Source organism: Pristiophorus japonicus, chromosome 7, assembly GCF_044704955.1.
Source record: "Pristiophorus japonicus isolate sPriJap1 chromosome 7, sPriJap1.hap1, whole genome shotgun sequence".
Lineage (NCBI taxonomy): Eukaryota > Metazoa > Chordata > Chondrichthyes > Pristiophoridae > Pristiophorus > Pristiophorus japonicus.
Genome location: NC_091983.1, coordinates 199,391,802 through 199,409,396, shown reverse-complemented (window position 1 = coordinate 199,409,396; position 17,595 = coordinate 199,391,802). Strand labels below are relative to the sequence as shown.

At 44.6% G+C, this 17,595-nt stretch overlaps 1 protein-coding gene across 1 annotated transcript in view; it reads left to right on the top strand.

The window, feature by feature from the left end:
* Window positions 1–17,595, top strand: part of kif6 (kinesin family member 6) — a 768,544-nt gene that overhangs the window by 57,297 nt on the left and 693,652 nt on the right. Inside the window, exons 4-5 of the mRNA XM_070885702.1 lie at window positions 5,278–5,425; window positions 10,102–10,211. Coding sequence (XP_070741803.1) covers window positions 5,278–5,425; window positions 10,102–10,211 — 258 coding nt within the window. The remainder of the gene's footprint in view (window positions 1–5,277; window positions 5,426–10,101; window positions 10,212–17,595) is intronic.

Sequence of the window (17,595 nt, the reverse complement as noted above, 5' to 3'; positions counted from 1 at the left end):
CTTATCCACCCTGCTCGTTATATCCTCAAAGAACTCCAGCAAATTTGTCAAACATGATTTCCCTTTCATAACACCATGCTGACTCTGCTTGATTGAATTATGCTTTTCCAAATGTTCCACTACAGCTTCCTTAATAATGGACTCCAGCGTTTTCCCAACGATAGATGTTAGGCTAACTGGTCTATAGTTTCCTGCTTTTTGTCTGCCTACTTTTTTAAATAGGAGCATTACATTTGCAGTTTTCCAATCTACAGGGATCGCCCCTGAATCCATTGAATTTTGGTAGATTACAACCAATGCATCCACTATCTCTGCAGCCACTTCTTTTAATACCCTAGGATGTATGCCATCAGGTCCAGGGGACATGTCTGTCTTTAGTCCCATTATTTTACTGAGTACTACTTCTTTAGTGATGATGATTGTATAGTGTTCCTTCCTTCCTATAGCTTCTTGATTATCCACTATTGGGATGTTTTTAGTGTCTTCTACCGTGAAGACCAATACAAAATATTTGTTCAACGTCTCTGCCATTTCCCCGTTCCGCATTATTCATTCCCCAGTCTCATCCTCTAGGGGACCAACATTTACTTTAGCTACTCTTTTTTCCTTTTTATGTACCTGTAGAAACTCTTATAATCTGTTTTAATATTTCATGCTTGTTGACTTTCATAATCTCTCTTCCCTCTCTTTATCATTTTTTTAGTCGTTCTTTGCTGGCTTTTAAAAGTTTCCCAATGTTCTGGCCTCCCACTATTCTTGGTCACATTGTATGCCCTTGTTTTCAATTTGATACCATCCCTTATTTCCTTAGTTAGTCGTGGATGGTTATACCTTCTCTTACAGTCACCTGCAACATCACCTGCTCTTACTCACTTGTGAATTGTGAGACACCAGGTGACAACGCTACTCTATGGCGCAACGGACCCACCGAGGTGTGCGTACCTGTGCTGGTACTGGGTGTGCTTGGGTCTGCCTACGCTGCATCCTTAGAGGCTGGATGCTCCTTTGAGGAGTCGTCTTCCTCCTCCAGTTGGAGAGTTGATGCACTCTATGGGAGAGTAAAGAGATGAATTAGATGTGTTATAATAATGGATAACATTGCCATTATGCACATGATGACATTTCACTGGCTGCTGACATCAGTCACCATATCGGTGACGGGCCCTGGAATACCATGGCGGAGGTGCGGCAAATGAGGGTACGGGTTCCAGAAGAGCAGAGGGCCCAGGGGCAGCAAGGGCCAGCTTACACTGCGATATGTGTGCGCACTAGGTCCATGCAGCAGCGCAGGTCTCCAGTCGTCCTGGTTAACCCTTGCCACTGGATAAAGACCTAGCTCTGTCAATCCCGTGCAATGATGTGCAACGGTCACCACACGTTAAAAAAATTCACGCAGGCATCTTCCACCCCCTCAACTGGAGTTCAGGACTGAAACATTAGGTCCTTCATTGAAACATCTGTGAACTCTCGTGGAAGCAAGTCATCCTCGTTTGAGGGACCGCCTATGATGATGTTGTTGTAAGCCTGTGGCTTTATCTGATGTAATTGTCAGCAGGTTGCTGGGATGTACCCCTCTCTCCATCTCCCACTGCCAACGTCTCTTGAGCTCCTGACATTTCCAGAGCCGTCGCCTTTGGTGCTGTGAGACATGCAATTACTGGAGGGCCACTTCCAGTTCTCTCCCTCTCCCTGTTGTTGTGGCCCCACTTCTCCTGCAAGGAGGGAAAGAAGAGAAGTTTGAGTGAGCGTGATAGCATGGACGGGTTACATCTGTCGAGGGTGACTGATGGAGTGGGGTACCAATGCCTATAAGCCTCCTATGATCCAGGTACATAGATCACTAAAATGTTATGCATTAAAATGGCCAGTGCCGGATAAGGGATTTTGCCGGATGACGGGAGATCACGCTGACTCCCTTTTTCCCCCCCCCCCCACCCCAAGACTTACTGGGTACTGCTGACCTGGGGCACCAACAACACCCATGCTGTGTCCTGGGGCTGGCTGCTGTGTCCTTGGGCCGACGTCCTCTCTTCCCGCTGCTCACCCACCTCCTCGCCTCCCGCTGCTCGCCCACCTCTTCTGGGCCCCGACACCGCCGCTGGGCTCGACCTCACACTAAGAGACCTGGTTGCTTTCACCCAGGTCGGGTCTACCGATGCTGGAATGCTGCAAAATGGCAGACGTTGTGTAGCTCGATGGCTGCAGTTGTCTGAGAGTGTCAGGCTGTCTCTCTCTCGGGGGCTATGGGTGTGGGTGGTCGGTGAGGGAGAGGGGAGGCTGGCACTGATTCTCTGGATCGCCGGCCATCCCACGTTCGACGCTGTAGCAGCTCCCGCCACTTTCACACACAGACCCGACCCCCTGCTGGGGGTGGTACCAGATAAGAGAGTCCCGGATAAGAGGGGCTCAACCTGTAGAAGTTTGGAACTCTCTTCTGTAAATGACAATTGATGCTAGATCAATTGTCAATTTTAAATCAGAGGTTGATGTCCTTTAGTTAACAAAAAGCTATGGGCCAAAGACGGGTCTATGGAGTTAGGTTGCAGATCAACAACAACAACAGCTTTTATTTATATAGCACCTTGTGTAGTAAAAATGTCCCAAGGCGCTTCATAGCAGTGTTATAAAACAAAACCGATAAATTACGCAAGAGACCAAAAGCTTGGTCAAAGAGGTAGGTTTTAAGGAGGAAAGAAAGATAGAGAGGCGGCGAGGTTTAGGGAGGACGTTCCAGTGCTTCGGGCCCAGGAAGCTAAAGGCTGCCAGTGGTTGAGTAGTTATAAGCAGGGATGCTCAAGAGGGCAGAATTTGAGGAGCGCAGACATCTCGTGGGGTTGTGAGGCTGAAAGGGATAACTGAGATAGGGAAGGGCGAGGCCATGGAGGGATTTGTAAACAAGGATGAGAATTTTGAAATTGAGACGGTGCCTAAACAGGAGCCAATGTAGGTCAGCGAGCACAAGGGTGATGGGTGAGTGGGACTTGGTGCGAGTTAGGACACAAGCTGCCGAGTTTTGGATGACCTCAAGTTTACGTAAGGTAGAATGTGGGAGGCCAGCTAGGAGTGTGTTGGAGTAGTCAAGTGTAGTGGTAACAAAGGCATGGATAAGGGTATGAGCAACAGATGAGCTGCGGCAGAGGCGGGCAATGTTCCGGAGGTGGAAATAGACGGTTTTAGTTATGCCGCGTATAATGTGACCGGAAGCTCATTTCAGGATCAAATATGATGACTCGGTTGCAAACTGTCTGGTTTAGCCTCCAATAGATGCTAGGGATTGCAGTTTGTGGCGGGGACCAAAGACAATGGCTTCGGTTTTCCTGATATTTAATTGAAGAAAGTTTCTGCTCATCCAGTATTGGATGTCGGATAAGCAGTCTGACAATTTAAGAGACCATGGAGGGGTCGAAAGAAGTGGTGGAGAGGTAGAGTTGGGTGTCAGCATACATGTGGAAAATGACACCTGTGTTTTTGGATGATATGGCCAAGGGGCAGCATACAGATGAGAAATAGGAGGAGGCCAAGGATAGATCTGTGGGGGACACCAGAGGTAACGATGCGGGAGTGGGAAGAGAAGCCATTGCAGAAGATTTTCTGGTTACGCTTAAATAGATAAGAATTGAACCATGCACGAGTGCAGTCCTAACCAGCTGGACGATGGTGGAGAGGCGTTGGAGGAGGGATGGAGTGGTGCACTGTGTCAAAGGCTGCAGACCAGTCCGGAAGGATGAGGGGGGATAGTTTACCTCTGTCACAGTCACAAAAGATGTAATTTGTGACTTCGATGAGAGCCATTTCGGTACTGTGGCAGGGGCGGAAACCAGATTGAAGGGATTCAAACATGGAATTTCGGGAAAGATGGGCACGGATTTGGGAGTCGATAAAACGTTCAAGATCAGCCATGATTTCATTGAATAGCGGAACAAGCTCGAGGGGCTCAATGGCCTACTCCTGTTCCTCTGTTCCTATTATATTAGGAATGTGAGGGATGGTTAGTCAGATGGAAATGTGAGTATGTGCACAGAGGGCTGGGTGGATGTGCAAGGTATGTTGGTGTGAGTAATGATGTTCAGGAGTAGGCTTGGGAAGGCAGAGTGATGGGGATGTCTTGACAGGCACTTCAAGATGAGGGGCATTGCACTCACCTTTCTGGACCTCATAAGATCATTGAAGCACTTCCTGCGCTGTATCCAGGTCCTCCTCACCACATCCCTGCTGCTAACCTGCTCAGCAATATCCTGCCAGACCCTTTTTGTTGCTTGTGGAGGTCTCCTTTGCCTGTCAGCAGGGAAGAGGACCAGCATGCTCTGACAGCCTCCACAAGAGTATGCAATGAAGAATTAGAGAACTGTGCTTTTGCCTATCCACCGTTCAAAAGTTTTACTGTGGCCTTTCTTTGACGCCTTCCATCCACCTTCACATGAGTTCAGTACAAGGCTTGAAACAAGTCATCGAAGACATTATCTGACCCGCACCTTTTAATAGGGCCAGTGAAAGTCGCTCTGAGCAGCGTGTTGCTCGGAACATCGCGCTGCGGACCCGTTATGCTGCCCGCACGCACTCAACCCGACGCAAAGGTGAAAATTCTAGCCCATATCTGTGTAACCCCCTGCAGCCCTACAACCCTTCTCCTCCGCCACTCTCCGTTCCTCTAACTCTGGCCACTTGTGCACTCTCCCTGCCCTTCGCTCCACCATTGGTGATTGTGCTAAAAATGCTATATAAATGCAAGTTTTTGCTCTTGCTATCGCACTGCAGCATGCCGGAAACCCACTGTATCCCTGGTGTCCAGAGCAGCAATGGCGAGAAGGATGGGATTTCAAGTTCAAATGATAGGCCGATCGATTACATTTCTGAATCCGCTTAGTTTTAAACATTTCTAAGTGGCCATTCCCTTCAGCTGCCTCAGTGGCAGTTGCTCCTCTTCTCCAAGGCTGCAGAACCTTGAGCAGCCTCAGTCCACCCTTTCCTGTCGATGAACTTGTGACCACAGGTGGTGATAACACTGGGAGCGCACTAAAAATATTATAATGAGGCTGACCTGGTGAATACTGACGAGGTCAATGCAGGGATCAACATGTGGGTAGAAAACCTGACCAGTCACTGTTCTGGCAGGATTCCCACTGAAGGGGAAAATCTAGGCCATTGTTATCTGTTGGTCCATAAATGATTGTGATAGTGATTATGTTAAAACACAATTTATGTTAAAATGTGTGGTTCCAGTTATCTGTAATCTGTTTCTAGTTCTGCACACTAATATTTGTTTGTCTTCCTGTCCAGTGTCCTTGCAGGCTACAATGGCACTATTTTTGCTTATGGGCAGACAGGCAGTGGGAAGACATTCACTGTCACAGGAGGGGCCGAGCGGTACAGTGACCGAGGTATCATTCCCAGGACACTCTCATACATGTTTGGAGAGTTTCAGAAGGTAATGTGTCTCTTCTGTTAGTTTCAACTTACTTGTGCTTCTAATCGTAAAACAATAGGGGGTTTGGTTACAGTTGCAAGGGAAGTAGTGTTGTCCAAATATTGACATTTATGTAAGTATGAAGTGGAACATGAGGAAACCTGTTATTGCTATATATCATGAATTAGCTTGTGAAGAAAATAGTGAGCAGAGGGAGAAAGAATCACTACAGGAATTCAGACCAAAAGACCATGTGCTTTATATTTTTATTTTTAGATTTAATGTTTTAGAAAGAAAAAGGTTGAGCAGAAAGGCATCAAACTTCTATAGCATCAAAGGATGACTAAAAAATTGAGAGGGAAGATAGATTGAGAGTAAACTAGCAAGCAATATAAAAACAAATAGTAAGTACTTCTACAGGTATATAAACAGAGAGTCGCTAAAGTAAATGTTGGTCCATTGGAGGATGAGACTGGGGAATTAATAATGGTGAACAGGGAAATGGCAGAGAATTTGAACACACATTATGTTGTATCAGTCTTCATGGTAGAAAGACACTCAAAACATCCCCAATAGATAGATAATAAAGGGAGGGTGGAACTTAAAACAATCACTATCATCAAAGAAGTAGTACTCAGTAAAATAATGGGACTAAAGGTGGACAAGTCCCCTGGACCTGATGGCTTGCATCCCAGGGTCTTAAAAGAAGTGCTGCAGCGATAGTGGTTGCATTGGTTGTAATCTACCAAAATTCACTGGATTCTGAAGCGGTCACAGCAGACAGGAAAACACAAAAGTAGGGAAGTCCTGCTAAAACTGTACAGGCTTTTGATGAGGCCACATCTGGAGTTCTGCGTACAGTTTTGGCCTCCTTATTTAAGGAGGGATATAGTTGTTTTGGAGGCAGTTCAGAGAAGGTTCACTAGGTTGATTCCTGAAATGAAGTGGTTAACTTATGAAGAAAGGTTGGGTCTATACTCATTGGAGTTTAGAAGAATGAGAGGTGATCTTATTGAAACATAAGATACTGAGGGGGCTTGACAGAGTAGATGCAGAGAGGACGTTTCCCCTCGTGGGGGAATCGAGAATTAGGGAGCGCAGTTTCAGAATAAGGGGCCGCCCATTTAAAAGTGAGATGAGGAGGAATCTCTTCTCAGGGTCGTAAATCTGTAGAATTCTCTGCCCCAGAGAGCTGTGGAGGCTGGGTCATTGAATATATTTAAGGCTGAGGTAGACAGATTTTTGAGTGTTAAGGGAGTGAAGGATTATGGGAAGCAGGCAGGGAAGTGGAGCTGAGTCCATGATCAGATCAGCCATGATCTTATTGAATGGCGGAGCAGGCTTGAGGGGCCAAACGGCCTAATCCTGTTCCTATTTCTTATGTTCTTATGTCATGTGTTCAAGTCTCAGCTGAAGCCTAAATTTCCAACTGTTTCTAAACCATATATGTAGAGCGTTTCATCACATAAGTCAGCTTGCTGGTTGAGGCATTGCCATCTGGAAGAGGAAAGTTATGAAAGTCTAACTAATGGTCTGGTTAAGCTTTCGTGTATGTTCTTTACCTGGCCTAGCTGTCTTAGCAGGGGACACAAGAAACTTAACAAAAATAACGCTGGCAGAGTTTCCCTCCTGCGGGCCTCAGTTTAGTTATGGAAAAGTCATTAACTGCTGTAATTATCCCTGTGGCAGCATCTTCGTCCTTCACTAAGTTCCCAGCAGTTCGAGAAGTTCTGTTCAGTTTTAATTTCTGTACAGTATACCCAGTATAAAGGTGACTGGTCGGCCCATGCCGTACAGGAGTTTAAATCATTTGTGCTGCATACAGCCTACAATGGAGATGCGTGTTATTTTATAGGGCTGTTGTACTTGTCTGACATGCTAGGTAAATTCTATTTGTCCTCCAATATCCACACCAGCTTCATTGCTGATTAAATCTCAGCCCCTTTGCCACCACGGAGTAACAATTACAAGCTACACAGCTGGTTAAAGGTGGCAATTTACTCGTGTTTCACCTTGTATGACTTAAAATACACCACTGCAGCACCTGAAGATTCAAATGCAAGTCATACAAGGCGAACATGAGTGAATTGCTACCTTTAATCAAGTGTGCACTATACACTTATAAAGTATTTGCAGTATTTTGCTTTTGTACACTCATAGATGTTGCTGCTGAGAAAAACTTATTATTTTTTACCTTTCTTTTGCTCGGCATGCTATCGTTCTCTTCCCTGCTCTCCAGCATCCCCCCTCGGCTGCAGACAGGTAATCGCCCCTTGATCTACCGTTGCTGCTCTGTACTCTCCAAATGGGAGATACACCTATTCACTGTGGAGTGATCATTAGGAAGGGAAACACCTTGTCACCTGATGCCCTAGCTGACATCGGAGCCTCATTCTTAAGAATTACTGGGAAGAGAGCAGGAGAATGGTGGAAAACTAGGAAAAAAAAATGAATGATGATGCCTATTGCAGTGTTCCCTCCTCAACTTCTCTTTCCCTCCCTCTGCCCACACCAGGATTCATAGAAACATAGAAAATAGGTGCAAGAGTAGGCCATTCAGTCCTTCGAGCCGGCACCACCATTCAATAAGATCATGGCTGATCATTCACCTCAGTACCCCTTTCCTGCTTTCTCTCCATACCCCTTGATCTCTTTAGCTGCAAGGGCCATATATAACTCCCTCTTGAATATATCCAATGAACTGGCATCAACAACTCTCTGTGGTAGGGAATTCCACAGGTTAACAACTCTGAGTGAAGAAGTTTCTCCTCATCTCAGTCCTAAATGGCTTACCCCTTATCCTTAGACTGTGTCCCCTGGTTCTGGATTTCCCCAACATTGGGAACATTCTTCCCGCATCTAACCTGTCCAGTCCCGTCATTATTTTATATGTTTCTATGAGATGCCCTCTCATTCTTCTAAACTCCAGTGTATAAAGGCCCAATTGATCCAGTCTCTCCTCATGTCAGTCCAGCCATCCCGAGAATCAGTCTGGTGAACCTTCGCTGCATTCCCTCAATAGCAAGAACGTCCTTCCTCAGATTAGGAGACCAAAACTGAACACAATATTCCAAGTGCGGCCTCGCCAAGGCCCTGTACAACTGCAGTAAGACCTCCCTGCTCCTATACTCAAATCCCCTAGCTATGAAGGCCAACATACCATTTGCCTTCTTCACCGTCTGCTGTACCTGCATGCCAACTTTCAGTGACTGATGAACCATGACACCCAGGTTTCAGTGCACCTCCCCTTTTCCTAATCTGCCGCCATTCAGATAATATTCTGCCTTTGTGTTTTTGCCCCCAAAGTGGATAAACTCACATTTATCTACATTATACTGCATCTGCCACGCATTTGCCCATTCACCTAATTTGTCCAAGTCACTCTGCAGCCTCTTAGCGTCCTCCTCACAGCTCTCACTGCCGCCAAGCTTAGTGTCATTTGCAAACTTGGAGATATTGCACACAATTCCTTCATCCAAACCATTAATTTAAATAGCTGGGGTACCAGCATTGAGCCCTGCAGCACTCCACTAGTCACTGCCTGCCATTCTGAAAAGGACCCGTTTATCCCGACTCTCTGTTTCCTGTCTGCCAACCAGTTCTCTATCCACGTCAGTATATTACCCCCAATACCATGTGCTTTGATTTTGCACACCAATCTCTTGTGTGGGACCTTGTTAAAAGCCTTTTCAAAGTCCAAATACACCACATCCACTGGTTCTCCCTTGTCCACTCTGCTAGTTACATCCTCAAAAAATTCCAGAAGATTTGTCAAGCATGATTTCCCTTTCATAAATCCATGTTGGCTTGGACTGATCCTGTCACTGTTTTCCAAATGTGCTGTTATTTCATCTTTAATAATTGATTCCAACATTTTCCCCAATACTGATGTCAGGCTAACCGGTCTCTAATTAGCTGTCAGCCATGCTTTTGCTATCTGCCTGCTACAAATAAATGCTAGGGGGAGTCGGGAGCCAGCAAGCCCCCCATTTTTGCTGCTTTTCCACCAATCTTAGGGATCACTAGAAGAGGGTGATGGTAGTCCTTAAGGGGTTTACCTCTGCTATCCTAAGTTGCAGGATGAAGGTCAAGTAGTGGCCTCCTCTGTCTTCATATATGTCCCAACCAACATTTTTTAGGCCTTGGGTAAGTCCAAGGCCTAACAAAAATTGACTTCTTGATCGTCTGGCCCCTTCCATGTTTTGGAAATTTCCTCCATATCTTCAGATTTGCCCTTGAAGTGGTGAGGACCCCCTGGAGCTATAGCGAGTTCAGTGTGTTTAGCAAAATTCCCTCCCCGCTGGAGTACTGGCAATGATAGAAAAAACAGGCCCATGTCTTGCTCCTGAATTAATCCAGCATGTTTCTGCACCTAGCTACTGTGACTCAGCTGCCAACGCTGGACCACGCAGTGCCATTGCTGCTTCATTGCGTCAGACGGCAGCACCTTGTACTGCCTGATGTTGGCTAAATGGAAAAAAAACAGCTTTAGTTCTTTTTTCCTTGCGTGACCTGTTGAATGAAAGGGGTGTTGCCCAATCTGAGATTTTAAAAAAATTGTTGGAGGAAACTGTTGAGCTGAAAGTCTTGATATGAAAATGTAAAACTGTCGAGTTTGCCATAATAAATTATACACCCAGCCATCTGTATCGGGGCTCATTTGCTATTTTTATTTTGTTTGATTTCCTTTGGAACAGGACAGCAGCAAAGTCTACACAACCCACATTTCCTACTTGGAAATTTACAACGAATGTGGTTACGATCTTCTTGATCCACGTCATGATGCCTCCAAACTTGAAGACTTGCCGTGAGTTCAATTAATTTTAGCTGCCATTTTCCTTGATCTCCTCCCTTTCTCTCACAGAAACAGTTCATTTGAGGAAAAGCATTTATAAACCGCAGAAGAAAAAGTTGAATGGGATTATTTTGAACATATTTACTGTCCGCAACAATAGTTGCATGTTTTATGCCTTTGAAATCCTTTGTTGACTCATTGTTTCTGAAGAGTTTTGATTATGGCTTTGAACTTCTTGTGGCCATGTGTTTTTGTTTGAAGTCAGCTTTTGTTTATTTCTCACATTTCTTTAAAGTAAAGCTTAATTGCTAGATTCTCCCAGAAGAATGAGCAGCCAAGTCATTGTAAGAGACTACTTGAAAGTGTGGAATGAATTGGGGACTGATAATCACCACATAATTTAACCTTCCTGCAAAGCAGAAATGTTGCTGAAGGGATAGTGTTTGCTTGACGATAAAACCAAATTATCCCACCTTTTTAATTGCTATTTCTTATGACCCACAAGATATATCTGTTTTAAAAAAAAAAATAACACTCTGCCAGGTTTTTTTTGAGTAATAGCTAGCCAGTATTTTATGAAAAACTAATAGATTTCCAATGGCATTGCTCACAGATCCTGAGGTAGCTTGACTCAGAATCCTTTATGGTTCTGGGATCTGATTAATCCCTGAAAGCACCAGACAGATAATAGCACATCACTATTTGGACCAATTAGAAAGCCATTTTATTAATTACATTGTGTTTCTATTAAAATAAGATTGAGGAGTTTGCAAGGAATTCTAGGAACTGTCTTGGGTGAAATTACGATTGGGCAGTAGTGCAGAACAGGCGAGAGGGAATCGGAAGCCCATTGTATACACCACCCGATTTTTTTTCTTTTCTGTTTACTTCAATTTTACCCGTAGTAGTCCTTAGGATCCAAGTTAGATCCTAGGAAAAATGCCAACAAGTAATTAAAATGTTTCAATCTGCACAGAGCCAGGGGCACTTAGCATTCGAATGAATGTTCCTTTCTTCCTCTTTTTCTCAGGAAAATGAAACAATACTCTGAAAAGATATCACAGCTGGATTCGGCATCCTTAACTGTGAACGTGCAATAATTAAAATGTAATGGTTTTTAATGTAAATATATTCCTTTACTTGTCTTTCCCTTCAGGCTTGACTGCAAAAGATTTATATTACTGCACTGTATTCCTCCACATGCACCTGTGTCCCTATACGATTCTCCAACCCAATGCTCAGGATGTAAAATGGCTGAAAAGCCATTCCGCATACATTATTTGTGCATTCTGATAATCCTGTGTATTATAATACTATAACATTATTACATGTAATGGCAGTTCCATCTTCCTTCAGTTCTATTAATTCTAAATATTTTATTTTACCCAATTTTACTGATAAAACCCTCAAACACATTATCATTCTCTTCCATATTCAACTCGTCCACCAGTTCCTGTTTGAATCCCTCCAGTTCAGTTTCAACCTGGTCCACAGGACTGAGATGCCCCGATCAAAGTTATCAATGACATCCTCAGTCACTGTGGCTGTGATGCGTTATCCCTCCAGGAGTTCTGCGAATGCGCGCCCCCCTCCCCCCTCAAAAAAAAAAAAAATTCGAGGGAACATTGTCTGCAAGGTGTTCAATACTGTCGACTGCTCCACTATCTCCCCTCTATGATCCATCTCCATGGCACTGTTGATGGTTTGTTCCACTCCTACCTGTTCCAGCATATCTCCTACAATATATTTTCCTCTCGCATTGCCCAAGGCTCTATCCTTGGCTCCCTCCTCTTATTCATCCATATACTGTCCCTTAATGCCATTTTCTGTAGCTGTGGGGTCAGCCTCCATAGATGCGCTCCACTTATTTGCTACCACCCTCAATTCGATGATCTCTGTTGTGCTGCCTGACATCAAGTAATGAATAAGCCTTAATGTTCTCTCAATGAATATTGATAAGAGCAAAGTCATCATCTGTGACTTTCAGCACAAACTCTACAACCTAACCCCAATCTCATTACTTTTTTCAGCAGAATCTGATGGTATATAACTGTCCTATTTCACTCTGAACTGAGAAATCACCAAGACTGCCATTTCCTTGTCTCCAGCATTGCCCACTCTCACCTTTATCTTGCTCTCACTGCTGCTGAAACTCTCATCTGTGCCTCATCCTGTTATCCACCAAGTCCTGCTCACTTGTTACTGCTGTGTTTCCTGACTTTCATTCAAAATCCTCATCCCCATTTACAAATCCCACTTCCGAACTTCATGACTTCCTTTAGCTTTCTGTACCAGTGTGTGCTTCCTGCTTTTCTGACTGGGCTCATTTGTGGCTCCTTTTGCTCCATTCCATCTTCAACGATATTGTCTCCAGCTATCTTGATTCTACATCTGGAATTCTCTCCCTAAACACCTTTGCCTTGGCTAGGATAGGTTGGCGAATGATACTTAAGGGGTTGACTGTGGATGGGCAATGGCAGACATTTAGAGACCGCATGGATGAACTACAACAATTGTACATCCCTGTCTGGTGTAAAAATAAAAAAGGAAAGGTGGCTCAACCGTGGCTATCAAGGGAAATCAGGGATAGTATTAAAGCCAAGGAAGTGGTATACCAATTGGCCAGAAATAGCAGTGAACCCGGGGACTGGGAGAAATTTAGAACTCGACAGAGGAGGATAAATGGTTTGATTAGGGCAGGAAAAATAGAGTACGAGAGGAAGCTTGCAGGGAACATTAAGACGGACTGCAAATGTTTCTATAGATATGTAAAGAGAAAAAGGTTAGTAAAGACAAACATAGGTCCTCTGCAGTCAGAATCAGGGGAAGTCATAACGGGGAACAAAGAAATGGCAGACCAATTGAATAAGTACTTTGGTTCGTTATTCACTAAGGAGGACACAAACAACCTTCCGGATATAAAAGGGGTCAGAGGGTCTAGTAAGAAGGAGGAACTGACGGAAATCCTTATTAGTCGGGAAATTGTGTTGGGGAAATTGATGGGATTGAAGGCTGATAAATCCCCAGGGCCTGATGGACTGCATCCCAGAGTACTTAAGGAGGTGGCCTTGGAAATAGTGGATGCATTGACAGTCATTTTCCAACATTCCATAGACTCTGGATCAGTTCCTATGGAGTGGAGGGTAGCCAATGTCACCCCACTTTTTTAAAAAAGGAGGGAGAGAGAAAACAGGCAATTATAGACCGGTCAGCCTGACATCGGTCGTGGGTAAAATGATGGAATCAATTATTAAGGATGTCATAGCAGCGCATTTGGAAAGAGGTGACATGATAGGTCCAAGTCAGCATGGATTTATGAAAGGGAAATCATGCTTGACAAATCTTATGGAATTTTTTGAGGATGTTTCCAATAGAGTGGACAAGGGAGAACCAGTTGATGTGGTATATTTGGACTTTCAGAAGGCTTTCGACAAGGTCCCTCACAAGATTAATGTGCAAAGTTAAAGCACATGGGATTGGGGGTAGTGTGCTGACGTGGATTGAGAACTGGTTGGCAGACAGGAAGCAAAGAGTAGGAGTAAATGGGTACTTTTCAGAATGACAGGCAGTGACTAGTGGGGTACTACAAGGTTCTGTGCTGGGGCCTCAGCTGTTTACATTGTACATTAATGATTTAGACGAGGGGATTAAATGTAGTATCTCCAAATTTGCAGATAACACTAAGTTGGGTGGCAGTGAGCTGCGAGGAGGATGCTATGAGGCTTCAGAGTGACTTGGATAGGTTAGGTGAGTGGGCAAATGCATGGCAGATGAAGTATAATGTGGATAAATATGAGGTTATCCACTTTGGTGGTAAAAACAGAGACACAGACTATTTATTATCTGAATGGTGACAGATTAGGAAAAGGGGAGGTGCTACGAGACCTGGGTGTCATGGTACATCAGTCATTGAAGGTTGGGCATGCAGGTACAGCAGGCGGTTAAGAAAGCAAATGGCATGTTGGCCTTCATAGCAAGGGGATTTGAGTACAGGGGCAGGGAGGTGTTACTATAGTTGTACAGGGCCTTATTGAGGCCACACCTGGAGTATTGTGTACAGTTTTGGTCTCCTAACTTGAGGAAGGACATTCTTGCTATTGAGGGAGTGCAGCGAAGGTTCACCAGACTGATTCCCGAGATGGCGGGACTGACCTATCAAGAAAGACTGGATCAACTGGGCTTGTATTCACTGGCGTTCAGAAGAATGAGAGGGGATCTCATAGAAACGTTTAAAATTCTGATGGGTTTAGACAGGTTAGATGCAGGAAGAATGTTCCCAATGTTGGGGAAGTCCAGAACCAGGGGTCTTAAGGATAAGGAGTAAGCCATTTAGGACCGAGATGAGGAAAAACTTCTTCACCCAGAGAGTGGTGAACCTGTGGAATTCTCTACCACAGAAAGCTGTTGAGGCCAATTCACTAAATATATTCAAAAAGGAGTTAGATGTAGTCCTTATTACTAGGGGGATCAAGGGGTATGGCGAGAAAGCAGGAATGGGGTACTGAAGTTGCATGTTCAGCCATGAACTCATTGAAAGGCTCGAAGGGCCGAATGGCCTACTCCTGCATCTATTTTCTATGTTTCTATATCTGTTTTCCTTAACTCACTCTCCATTTTTAAAAGCCTTCGGTCAACTCTCTAATGATGCTCAGCATCATTTTTACTACTTTAAGTGCCTTGGGATGTTTGCTACTTTAAAGGCACTATAAAAATAACTTCAACTTGTTGGATAGAATTATTGACAGAAAACAGTTTTGCTGATTGTACTTAATTTGGTCCATTCATTGGATAAACGTTTATCCAGTTGATAATTTTTATGCTTTATAAGAACATAAAAAATAGGAGTAGGCCATACGGCCCCTCGAGCCTGCTCTGCCATTAAATAAAATCATGGCTGATCTGATCATGGACTCAGCTCCACTTCCCTGCCTGCTCCCCATAACCCCTTATCCCCATATCATTTAAGAAACTGTCTATTTCTGTCTTAAATTTATTCCATGTCCCAGTTTCCACAGTTCTCTGTATGCACATTTCAGGGATAGCATATTGACCGTAGCATTTTTCTCATGACACTACAAAAACTGTTGCTGGGCAGCCTTTGTTCTGTTTATTAATGATGCTGTATAATCTGAAGAACTCCCCTTTGGGGAAAAGACTCATGCCTTCGCTTGAACTTTAACTGGAAGAAATATATTCTCAGCAAACCACATGCTGGGCCATGTGAATAGAATCATCCCCACCTCAGTAGTTATGAATGTTCACTGGAATCTCTTAACTTTCGTTCTCTTCCAGACTCTTTGTCTGAATCGTAAACTATATTTGCAAGCTATGCTGTTTTTTGAATTTACCTCTAACTTAATAGTATTATTAGAGGGGCCATAAAAGGAGCGGCGTGGAGGCCTCTGGGAGCAGTGTGAAGGCCCCGACCTGCGTGAGAACACCAGCGGCAGGTTGGGGCCATAAAAGGAACGGCATACTACTCCAGGGAGCAGCGTGAGCTGGTACAGGAGGGCGAGGGCATCGAAGAGTAATGTCATCAAGGTCCAGGTCGATGATTGATTGGAGCGTGGGCAGATACAGCAGGAGCAGCGAGGTCGGGGAGAAGGAGCGGCGAGAGACTGTAGAGGGTTGTGATCGGGGCCCAGGGGAGGCGTGAGTTTGGGGCCAGGGGCCCAGGGGCAGCACGGGCCAGCCCATACTGCAGAGCTGGTCTTCAGTGGTCTTGGGTAATCCTTGCCACTGGACCAAGACCTAGCTCTGTCGAGCCTGTGTGGTGGCTGGTGTGCAATGGCCACCACATGTTTAAAAAGAAAATCCACGCACAGGCATCTTCCATCCTTGAGGATGTAGTTTGGGTCCTTCATTGAAACACCTGTGAACTCATCCTTTTTTGGCATGGAAACAAGTCATCCTCGTTTCGAGGGACTGCCTACGATGATTATTTTTAACATAAATTATACCAAGATTGTCCCACAATGGCATAGTTTGAAATTCCAAAACTTGAAGTTCATTTTAAATCAAATGGGGGGGGAAAAATGGAGGAAATATACAGTAAAAGTCATCAATAAGCATTTTTGTTCATTTGGCAGAATACAAAACCACGACCAGAATTTCCCCAGAGCTTTTCCTGCTCTGCCGCTGTACAAACCACAAGTGTGGTTCAGCCCCCCCCCCCCCCCCCCCCACTGTTTACACGAGTAAATAGGATTTCCGTTGCACTTCCAACAAAGTTATGGGATGGAGCAGGAGCTCCGAGGAAATTCCGGGCCTATGAATCTGTACTGAGATTTATGCATTTAGGATTCCCTGTAACTACAAGAAGTGCAGACAGACATTGAACCCAGTCTTCCAGCATCCTGATTGATTCTTCCCCTCCATCTGAAGATCTGGTGCTTGTATTTTCCCCTCATCCTTACCTGTTCCCCATTTTGATCGAATCAAATGTGCAATGATTTGTATGATAGGAATGTGTCATTGTAGTGTATAGTGTGAAGTTCAGGGCAAAGTGAATCAGATTCTAATCCTATGTAAACATTTTGGCAAAGTGTTAGGCTCTGGTCAGGTGAGTAAAGTCTATGGGCTCAAATTTCTCCAACCCCTTTTTCTGGCGTTCTCACCCGAGGTGCGCCGCTTATGTCTGCCTCCAAGCGTGCCGAAAATCTTCCTCGCGATTCTGGCCTCTCCTCTGTGATGGTGTAGCGTGGATTGGGGTGGAGCCTGGTCCTGGCGCTGAAAACCATGCCGGGACCTCTGCACATGCATGCTAGAGTCTGCGCGCATGTGCAGTAGATCTTGGCAGGCCGAATCTGAGTGCGCGCTGCAGGCTGTCTGGGAGGGGCCCAAAGCACCTGGCCGAATGGGCTCCCTCATTGGTGGCCTGCTGCGTTCCCTAAGGTAGGACTTCTATTTTTTATTTGTTATTTACTGATTGATTGCATATTACTTTGGTCTTGGTGCTTTAGGTGCAGGGTTCCATCTATTTTTTATTAATTAATTGCTGATTACTTTTAGTGCTTGGTGCAAATGTACTGTTTTGTTTAGTGCTTGGTGCTTTAAATGTATTTATGCTTCTTTAATGTTGTGAAGGTGTTTAGTGCTTTGCAAGGTTCCCCCCCTCCTCCCCTGAACCTCTGGCTGCCTGCACTGATTTCTTACGTCACCACAAGGTTTTTCTGAACGTACAGGAGTGCCCACTTACGCTGGTCTAAGTCAGTTTGAAGCTGGCTAATCTTGCTTAAATGGCCAAAACAGGTGCAAGTGGCTGGTAATGCCCCCTTTTGAAAAAAAAAACCTAACTAACTCACTTACACTGATGCAAATTAAATGGCCAGAATTGCAACTAAAAAGATACTCCCAGAAAAATCAAGTTGCTCCAAAAAAGACCAGAGCAACTCCT